The 9,607-nt window shown below is 49.9% G+C and overlaps 4 protein-coding genes across 4 annotated transcripts; 2 read left to right on the top strand and 2 right to left on the bottom strand.

Annotated features, from left to right (window-relative positions):
• Positions 1-449: 449 nt before the first annotated feature.
• Positions 450-1,844, bottom strand: HETIRDRAFT_406957 (uncharacterized protein). The gene is made up of 3 exons (XM_009542876.1): positions 1,339-1,844; positions 722-1,278; positions 450-664 (listed from the first exon to the last, which is right to left on the bottom strand). The coding sequence occupies exons 1-3, from the start codon at positions 1,832-1,834 to the stop codon at positions 647-649; spliced, it is 1,071 nt and encodes a 356-aa protein (XP_009541171.1). The 5' UTR covers positions 1,835-1,844; the 3' UTR covers positions 450-646.
• Positions 1,845-2,049: 205 nt separating this feature from the next.
• Positions 2,050-4,524, bottom strand: HETIRDRAFT_59253 (uncharacterized protein; the record flags this gene model as incomplete). Its single annotated transcript, XM_009542104.1, has 6 exons — positions 2,050-2,479; positions 2,536-3,041; positions 3,097-3,263; positions 3,360-3,516; positions 3,577-4,335; positions 4,389-4,524. The coding sequence occupies 6 exons, from the start codon at positions 4,522-4,524 to the stop codon at positions 2,099-2,101; spliced, it is 2,106 nt and encodes a 701-aa protein (XP_009540399.1). The 3' UTR covers positions 2,050-2,098.
• Positions 4,525-4,849: 325 nt separating this feature from the next.
• HETIRDRAFT_378052 (uncharacterized protein) lies at positions 4,850-6,270 on the top strand. The gene is made up of 5 exons (XM_009542875.1): positions 4,850-5,314; positions 5,368-5,436; positions 5,485-5,706; positions 5,762-5,887; positions 5,943-6,270. The coding sequence occupies exons 1-5, from the start codon at positions 5,101-5,103 to the stop codon at positions 6,026-6,028; spliced, it is 717 nt and encodes a 238-aa protein (XP_009541170.1). The 5' UTR covers positions 4,850-5,100; the 3' UTR covers positions 6,029-6,270.
• A 362-nt stretch (positions 6,271-6,632) lies between these two features.
• HETIRDRAFT_41587 (polysaccharide lyase family 8 protein) lies at positions 6,633-9,345 on the top strand (the record flags this gene model as incomplete). The annotated part of the gene is made up of 8 exons (XM_009542043.1): positions 6,633-6,836; positions 6,878-6,998; positions 7,052-7,254; positions 7,309-7,658; positions 7,709-7,859; positions 7,914-7,957; positions 8,016-8,181; positions 8,245-9,345. 8 exons carry the CDS (start codon positions 6,633-6,635, stop codon positions 9,343-9,345), a joined length of 2,340 nt encoding a protein of 779 aa, XP_009540338.1.
• Between the last annotated feature and the right edge of the window lie 262 nt (positions 9,346-9,607).

Here is a 9,607-nt window from a genome sequence, read left to right as displayed (position 1 = left end):
GCACGCGAAGGATGGGCCGACGAAACCAAGAGCGAGACAGGTGGACCATTGGTGGACGAGCGCGATGCCGCGGAGGGTAGCACGGATTCATTCGACAAGTTGACCGCGTATGAGGTGGGTGGTAGAAGGAATAGGACACAGGCGAATGTGAGTGAATAAAAGAGCGACTTGAGATGAGTAGACATGAGTACAGGGTAGACGCAGTGGGTGCAGTGGTGCGAGTAGGATGCGCAGCCCGTCGTACGATGAGGTACGAGCGAGCGAGAGCAAGGGCGTTGCTTGAACGGTCATAGGGCCACCAAGGCCGCCCAAGCTTCGCTCAGCCGTCACTCTTCCGTGCATTCTCCCTCCCAGAACGTCGAGTGCAGCCAAGAACAGCCAATTCCTCCAAATGGAACTTTCTTTCCAGGTGCCGCTGACTTTTCGGCCTTGCCCGAAGAGCACGTGCTCGCAGTCACGCGCGTCGCGCACACAGGTGGCAGCATCATGTACACCGAACAAGTTCAATCGTTTCTAACGTGAAAATCCCTACGAAAGTCCAATTGCTAGACACGCATCAAATCGCGGCCGTCGCAGAGTAATAGTAGTCTCGAACATAGCAGTGCTGCGGAATGATAGGCAACAGGAAAGCAAACGATCCGAATCTCTACTTGATGCGCTTGAGCTGAAGTGTGCAGGAGTTAGAAAGCAGAACTTGATGGCGCGTAGCAGTGTCACTCACCCTCTCAGTGTTACTGAAGACTTTGTTGTCCAACTTCACGGCCTTCTCTTCGATGACGCCGATACGAATGTTTTGCTTGTCGAGTTCGTCACCCATAGCAGATCCCAGTGTCTTCAACCTCTTGGTCATCTCCGAAATTTCGTCAAGATTGTCATCCAACTCGTCTTCCATCTCGTCGTCTGAAGCGGTCGCTTCAAACTGATATCGCTTCCTTTGTTCTTGCCTCATCGCCTGCTGGGTAGCCGTCTTGCCCCGCCTGCCTCCGGACCCTCCGATTCCCTCACCATCGTCGTCCCCATACCCATAAGTTGCAGCTCTTCCTAGCCGGTTCTGAGTCTCGCGAATGTCCATCATCGCCTTCTCTCTCTCCTCCCGCTCGTCATCGTAACGTTGCTGTATCTTTGCCTCTTGAGCAGCGCGCTTAGAGTCCTTGTTGAAAGTGATGACAGGGCGGAAAATGGACCGATTGAGCTGCTTCAACTCATCGGTTCTGTCCTCGGCCTTCAAGGAGTGACCTTTGGAAACATCTAGGTGACGCTCGGTATTGGCCAATTTCTCTGTATTCATGTCATGTCAAGCTTTCTTTGTTGCGAGATGGATTCAACAATGCGACGCACCTGATTGTGTTCCCAGCCTATTGATCGTGTTCCTGGCTGTCTCTTCCGCCTCTCGAGCCAGGCGAAGTGCGTTTCGCGTAGAGTTTACACTATCCTGTTTCAAGAAGCGTGTCTGTTGTTTGATCCCCTCTACATCCTCTTCTTCACCGTCGGCCAGCGTCGGCCCGTCATTGAATCGTCCTGACCCAGCCTTCTCCGGATTGTAGCCTGAGAAGAGTTCCTGACGATCATTCTCCAAATTGCTCTGACCTCGAGAATAGACGTCGCCAACAGCGTTGTTTTTCGCATATCTGTCGCGTGGTGCACTATAGTTATCGGCAGGGGAGGTATTAGAGGCAGACCTGCTGCCATAAATATCGCCATCACGGCTAGCTACATAAGTGCTGGCGGTCGAGCGCACAGGAGGACGAGGAGATGAGCTGTTTCCATTGTAATTGGGCTTTGGCTCTTCGACAGGGGGGATAGCGCTCTCCTTGCGTTTGTTGAACCAGGACATGATGCTTGTGGAAGGAAGATGATGGTAGGCAGCGGTCGTCTTATATGCACTTGACTGGTGGCTACACCGCCTATCACTTACGGCCTGTTACAGCGCTCAAGTCACGTTTTCGAGAAGCGCGGCATGATACCACCTCATACCCTCTCATACCATGTTATATAAACTGTAACCGCTGCGCTAGTCCGGAAAATACCGTCAGAAGAACAGCCATGTCAAACAGCGGAAAATCACAACATAACATATGGAACACCCGTACAACAGTAATCAAGATTTAATCTGTCGCGCTTTCCGAGCTCCTAGATCCTTTGTCTGCTTCCCTACGACTGTGATACCCTTACCGCTCCGGATCACACTCTTCAAAGCTGCTGTCTTCTGAGCCTTGAGCCCTTTAGGTGCCTTCGATCTCGCAAACTTGTCCACACTTTTCTCCAGAGTATCACGAGCTTTCTTTTTGCTCTTTCTATGCTTGTTACGCAAAGCACGCTTTTCCGCCGGTAACAGCTCGCTGCGTGCTCTGGTTTCAGCTGTAGACGCATCGAAGACCTCCTCGGGGGCGAGCATTGATGCAGCAGATTTTGTTGTAGGGAGAGCCGACTCCAGTGTCGCAGAAGCAACATTTGACACTGTAGAAATCGTAGCTTTGGGCTGATACATGCCATTCATCAGTTATTGGGAGGGCGCAAAGGAAAACTGTGACATACTGTTTTGGGGGTGAAATAGGCATTGGAAAGAGCATCCAGCTTGGAAGTGATACCCTCCCAGACCTTCTCAATCTCATCGTGCTCTTTTTTTAATTTCCCGTCACGATCCTCGCCTGCTACACCTCCTGTCTGTGCTGCGGTGTACTCATCCTCGTAAATCTGTGCCAACGACTGACTGGACTTCGTATCCTGCAAGTTGAATAATCGAGAAGGAAGGAAGGGCATGTCATTGGCGGGACGTCTGCGGACAACGTCGTCGAACTGATTATCCAAAATACGGGCTTTGATTCGGTCCTCCAGTCCTTTGACAACATCTTCCGTCACGACAGGGACCGCCTTCATTACTCGCTCGAACTCCAGATCTTCCTCTAAGAGGGAGTTTTGCGGTCGTGAACGAGAGGTCGCTTCTCCCATCAAAACCCAGTCCTTTTTCGCGATATTTTCTGACTCAAGGGTGGAGATTTGTTCACGGAGAGAGGCTTGCCGTTTTTGATGCGCAGTGAGATCTGAAATCCAATGAAGAATGAAGTACGCTTCGTTTTTGTGAAGATTCATACTCACCTTGGGCCTCCTCCTCTTCCTCCTCAGCAAAGAGATCATCCTTTAACCTCTCTATTATTTCACGGCCGCTTGACTCCTCCTGTCCTACCTGCCCCTCTTGATCATCGTCGTCGTCGTCGTCGTCGTCATCATCATCATCACCACCATCACCATTTTCCACATCCAGACTATCGTCCTCACCCCCCTGACCCACGAAACTGCTCCCATCTTCTTCTTCAAGATCGCCATCGCCATCTGACACATCCCAAAAGCCTGCTGTTGACATAGACATGTTCTTTCCGCGAGCTTTGATTGTTTTTACTCGAACTTCTTCGTGGAAGCGCACTTTGGACGTTCGAGCCGAAGGAGTGCTGGACATACCCTTCGCTTTTGGCTTAGCAGATGGTCGTGCTGGAGGGTCGAAGAAATTTCTATAAAAAGCTTCTGCGAAGGCAAAGAGTCGTCTCAGATGGGTCTCGTATCATGGAGAGGAAAACAAACCTCCTTCTGCCTCTTCCTCCTCAATGACACCCTGCTCATCCACATTTGTGAAGAGGTCTATGGGTTCGTCATCCTCCGATTCGTCTTCATCGAGACCAGTCCCCAAGGAACCTCGAGAGACAGATCGAGCTTCTGCCTCTTCTGTCTCAGCGTTGAATGAAGCCAAGTCAAAGAACCCATCGTCTAGTTCAGAGTGACTACCCGGTTTAGGCCTCGGTATTTTGGACTTGTGGGGTACTGGAGGCATTAGCCGACGATCCAAATCCACCTCGTCAATTTCCTCGCCCTCATCATCTTCTGAGCCTGAGTCTCGCAACGTCGTATAATCTTCGCCCAGATCTCCTTCACCGTCTTCCTCATCCGTAGTCTCTTCATCTTCCTCGTCTTGGTCCTCGCTTTCTTCATCCTCTTCTTCATTCTCTGCATCCATAATCATGCCTTGCTTCATTTCTTCGTCCAACTCTCCACCAAGTTCTTCCCCCGTTCCTTCTAAAGCAAGCTGCAGTGTGTCGCAAATATTCTTCGCCCGAAGTTCCAGTTGGACCCATATTTGGTCCTCTCCCAACCCTTCAGTGAAGAGGGACGTGAGCGGAGTAGATGGGGGTAAAAGTTTATTTTCTCGGGCCAGTCCAGGTGAGGGACTGCGTTTTCGTTTAGCGTTTGCGCGCGTCTGAGAACGCGTTTGTGGAGCTTCGGCAGGGCTGAAAGAAGCGAGCAGTGCAGATACGTGGGGCTGAGATTGTCCTTCTGACTGCAAGGCTGTAAAGACCGTTGAAATTTTAGAAGAAACAATGGTCAGAGAAAGGACGTACCTAGATTGAAAACAAATTGGGTTGCGTTGAGAGCAGCCTCTCGTATATGCTTGCTACCAGAAGCAAATGATTCTAGTTGTTCTTCCACAAGAGTGGATAGATGCCCCAGAGGCTGTGGGAGCTGAATTTCTGCCATGGGTACGCGACGGAGGAAGAAGTGTATGAAGGAACAAAATGTACGGAGTCCTAGGCCGCCAGAGTACAAGCGTCCGCGGACATCACGTGTCGAGATGCTGGTCGTACTTCTGTAGACTTCTGTCCTGTTTTACCTCGTCGATCGCTATGCCTAGGCTGATGTCTTTACAGTATGAGTCCACTTGGATTATCAGGTTCTTCTGGAGAATAAACGCATAGCACTGATCGGCAACAGGACTACAGGGTCCTTCACTCTCTAGCTCGACGTGCGCTTATCCCAAATCGGAACAATACTCGATGGCCTTTCATTGTTCTTACATCGGCTTGTGGGTCCGTCACACTTCGGCGGAAGGCTTTTTGTTCTTTGCATGGCTCCATCTCTTCACGCCAAGTTCGTCTTGCTTATAAGCTAGTCTCTCTGTCTTCTGGTTAGCCCATCCGTCTGCTACTTGAGCCATTGGTCTCCAATCTCCCCGCAGCGCAGAGTATTCTCATTCATCTCCCTAAAACATTCTAAGGGCATTTAATTCCGGGCTTCACTTCACCCACACACACATTTCATCAAATCTTAGTTGCCATGATCGCTGGTCTCTCAAAAGCTGTCATTTTCTACCTCGCCCCCATTCTGTCCCTGACATCCATCTTACTCGCATTCTTCGCATTCCTGGCACCTGTTCTGCTTTTCCATGGCCAAATCGCATTGCTAATAGTATCACCGTCTTCCTCGCTGTCTGATCCGGAATCCAAGACTGGGAAGATTGATGGTCCCTCCTTATTTTTGGGTCCTCTTGGTTCGTCCTGCATTCTAATTTATCAATGTTCTCTCCTGACAAGACGCACAAAGGCTCTTGCTCTCGCCCTAATAATAACGGAGATATAACCTGCCCTCTTCCCTCTCTATCTCCGAAATACGGTGCGTTTTTTCAATCGCGCACTCCGTTATATGCTTAATTCGCTACAGATCTATCTGCGCTACCGAGCAGCGCGCCTGATCTTTTGACCGCACCGACGGCCACGACCCCTGCTTTCATTGCGATATCACTCGGCTTCTCTGTCGTTTTCTTTATTCTCTTTACCTTCATCTCCCTTCGTACGAAGCTCGGAGCCAAATTATCTGCAGCCCTAGACCGTCCGATGGTCCAGCGCACGTCGGCTTGGATCGGATTGCTTGGATTCATGATCGGTGCTGACTTCCGTGCACATTACTGTGTCCCTCATACTAACTTTCACGGTGTCAGGTCTGACCGCTTTCCTAGTCATTCGTATGTGGTTCGGAAAGGCTGTTGAGGACTTCAACGCTGCGATCTCAAAACAGGGAAACGGTGCTCCGCAACTCATAGCGAGTACCAGCAACGGCTTCACGAGTGAGTGTATTCGTTTTCTGTACTGTTTCTTTTCGTCAGCTTATATGTTCCTCAGTGGTCTGGGTCGCATATGCTTTCTACGCCGTTCCTCTCATATGTTCTCTCGCGAAACTCAACGTGGCCGCAACCACTGGAAAATGAAGGACACATATGTGCATTATGGACAATTTGCCAGCTGCCTTACTAGCTCAAGTGCTGAGCTGGCGACTCTCACGACTGTGTAGCATATGGACAGCACATACTGATAAACGTTCTTTACATAGACCTGTCACTGTATTGTAGTAAACCCGCTTTCTCTGATTGTACCTTGGCTAACAATTGTCTTGCTCTATATCGCAGAGTACTGGTTTGAGATGCTTCCATGTATTTCCGCATAATTGCCCAAAGGAGAAGGTCGAAGTCAGATCCGCAGTTTGTCCGTGTTTGCACCGACTTGCAATCACACATCATCATGAAACCGCACAGTACTGACAGTGCACGCTCACTGCTATTTATGTGTGTGATATGGATGCCAACGGACGTAGTGGACACTCTTTATAGACGTCTACACATCCCGAGCCCTGCTGGCAGCGGCCCACTGACAGAGGGCGACATAACTGGATGCGTCTTCCATTTCGAAGACTAACCTGGGGCCTCTACCATCCTCTTCAGGTTTTGTTGCGCTTTTTGCGGGCATGATCCTTCCTGGGTATGATCTTCTGTATAAAGCGTTGGGGTGAGACTTTTGCTGCTCCAGGCGGTACTCATGAAGCTCTTAACGTTGTCCCTTACGTCTCTCTTCGTGATCTTTACTGTCCTAGGAAGCCATGCAACGCAGGATTCATTGGGATCTGCCAGCGTATCATTGGCTGGTGCTTCTGTCCCTCAGGATGTACAGGTAGTATCCGGTCGAAGAATATCCATCATTGTTGAGTCCGTTACTGGTTCATCTTCCATCTGTAGCTGGTTCGTGGACCATATATGTCTTTTTCTTCTATGATAATTTCATAGTCGTCTAGGTTGTCCACACTTGGCCCGGATGGAAAATGGCCAGACTCTGAAATTAACTATACGACAGGCTGCGATGCGCAAACTGGCAGTTGGCCGGCTCAGGCGCATTGGCAGCGGATCAGTAAGTATGGCTTCCCATCTGTCGTGATGTAGGCTTCATTCAATTCTGCGTAGCTACTCTGGCTGCTGCTTGGCATGGTGGCCTATCTGGTGCGAGCCAGTGGGTCCAAAGCAGCCAACTTAGGACAGCTATATCCTTGGCGATGCAATATTGGTATGAAAACGACTTCTCTGACCCATCGTGCTTGGACGAAGGTGGCGACGACGCCTGCCCCTGTGGGACTCCAGGATTTTGGAACACTAACTGGTTTTCGAATGTGAGTTATTGTCTTACGGTATAGTGGTCGTGTCGTATAAATTCTATATGCCAGATCATCCTAATTCCAGGTTTCGTTGGCGAAACTTGCCTGTTGCTCAACAACACGCTTTCATCCAGCGAATTAGGCAACTGCACGAAGATAACTGGTCGCGCTTATAATACTTTCCTCACTGGTATCAATGGAGTCAGTTCAATCACCGGCGCAAACCTCTTGGACATTGCTAGTATCGGTGTCGACCTTGGTTTGTTGATTGCGAACGAAACTCTTCTTGATGATGCCTTTGGACGGGTTCATGACGAGGTCGTCATTCAGAATGCTGTGAAGGCTGATGGCATTCGAGCCGATGGCAGCTTTGGTCAGCATTCGGGCATACTATATAACGGCAACTATGGCAAAGACTAGTGAGTCCATCTTTTGATCTGAAGCGAGCATTGAAACGAGTCGACACCAGCTCGAATGACGTTTTGGATTTTGAGATCGAGGCTGCAGGGACCGAATACCAAGCGACTACCGATTCACGAAGCGCATTCGAAGTTCTCTGGGATGGCAATCAATGGATGATATTTCGCAATACTCTGACAAATGTTCTGCACTGGGACTTTGTACGTTGCTATTCCTACTTCTGAACAGCTTCGTAAACACTCTGATTTGCATAGAGCGTATTAGGCCGATTCATCAGCCTACCTGTCGCAGATGATCAGTAAGTTGTCCAGGTTTTTGTCCACTAGAGCATTCTAACCTCGCCCGCCCTTCGACAGGGCGACAGAAAACCTGAAAACAAACCTCACTGAATTACGGGCCCTGGGGCAAGACTGGGATTCGACTTTACTAAATCAAGTCTTCAACAGCTTGTCCATGAACACGACTGACGCAAATGCGGGAGCATTGGAAGGGAACCGTATGTTTTATGCTAATGATTACATGGTCCGTCCAGCGTAAACGACCTGCGTTGTTTTGTATGCCCACGTGTTTCTTCCTTTACTCAAGGTTCAACGTGGCAGTGGATATGTCACGACTCTACGGATGTATTCAAAGCGAACCCAAAACTCAGAATGCACAAATGCTCAGAACCCGTTCGGTTTCCACCTTAGCGACGGCACACTCTACACTTACCTAACGGGCGACGAATACGAAGATATCTCCGCCGCATGGGATTGGAACTTAATCCCAGGAACGACCGTGGATTATGGAGCAACTACTCTGACTTGCAGCGGTGTTCGGCACACGGGCACACAAGCATTCGTCGGCGGCGCCTCGGACGGAACGATTGGAGTAGCTGCGATGCGATACGAGACGCCGTCATCAAAAACACTGAACTGGCGCAAGACGTGGTTTTTCTTAGATGACAACGTTCAGCACGTCATGGTTGCGCGCATAAGCTCTACAACGAGTGCACCGGTGTACTCTGTCCTGGATCAAAGGAGGCACGACGGAGACATTTTGGTCGACGGCGTCGCACGCGAGAGTGGGAACTACTCTGGGGTGTCCTCGCTGTGGCACGGCGGAGTTGGATATACCTTCAATTCGTCCAACGCGGCGGTGTCTTTGTCCGTGCAGGTTGGCGAGCGCACAGGAGACTGGTCTGTGATTGGGACGTCGAAACAGCCGCCCACGACGGTGGACCTCTTCTCGGCCTGGCTGAGTCACTCCGACCTCAGCACAGCTATAGATTATACTATCTATCCTGCAACAACTGCATCTTCGTTCCAATCCAAATCTGCTTCCTCTCAGCTGACAATCATCCGCAACGACGGTTCCATTTCTGCTGTTTTCGATGGCGCAAACAAGGTAGCTATGTTTGTATTCTGGGAGACGACCGGGGGAAAGACAACGATTCCAGCGACGAGCAACAGCGCTCCTATCACGATCACATCAAATGGGAGCGCGGCGGTAATCGTGAGGATGGACGGTTGGAACGTGACGGTCTCGGATCCTACACAGTTATTGAGTACCCTTACGGTGAACTTCACTCTTGGCTCCGGACTCGTTCCTGCAGGATGGGGGTCCGCCAAGAGTCACGCGTTGACTTTCAATCTTCCCAGCGTGGGGCTTGCTGGAAGCAGTCTGTCACAGTTGCTTGTGAACTGATTGGATTGTGAGTGTCTATGAACTGTTTACTGGAGAAGGGAGCTTACTAATATCGACATTCGCTTGTGTTGTCAAGCTTATTTTCGATGCTTTATATTGCTCTTTGCATCCTTCGTTTTTTCTATCTCTTTTGCTTTCTTGCAATTTCATGTCTCAATGACTTATAATACGGCAATGTTGAATGCAGTCGCAGAGACAGATTCAGGATTCTGATGCAGGTTCTGGCATCATGCATCATCATGAACATCAGCCGAAACCTTCC

Source organism: Heterobasidion irregulare (assembly GCF_000320585.1).
Source record: "Heterobasidion irregulare TC 32-1 unplaced genomic scaffold scaffold_01, whole genome shotgun sequence".
NCBI lineage: Eukaryota > Fungi > Basidiomycota > Agaricomycetes > Russulales > Bondarzewiaceae > Heterobasidion > Heterobasidion irregulare.
Note: the sequence above shows the minus strand (reverse complement) of the source record. Positions and strands in the feature narration are given on the sequence as shown.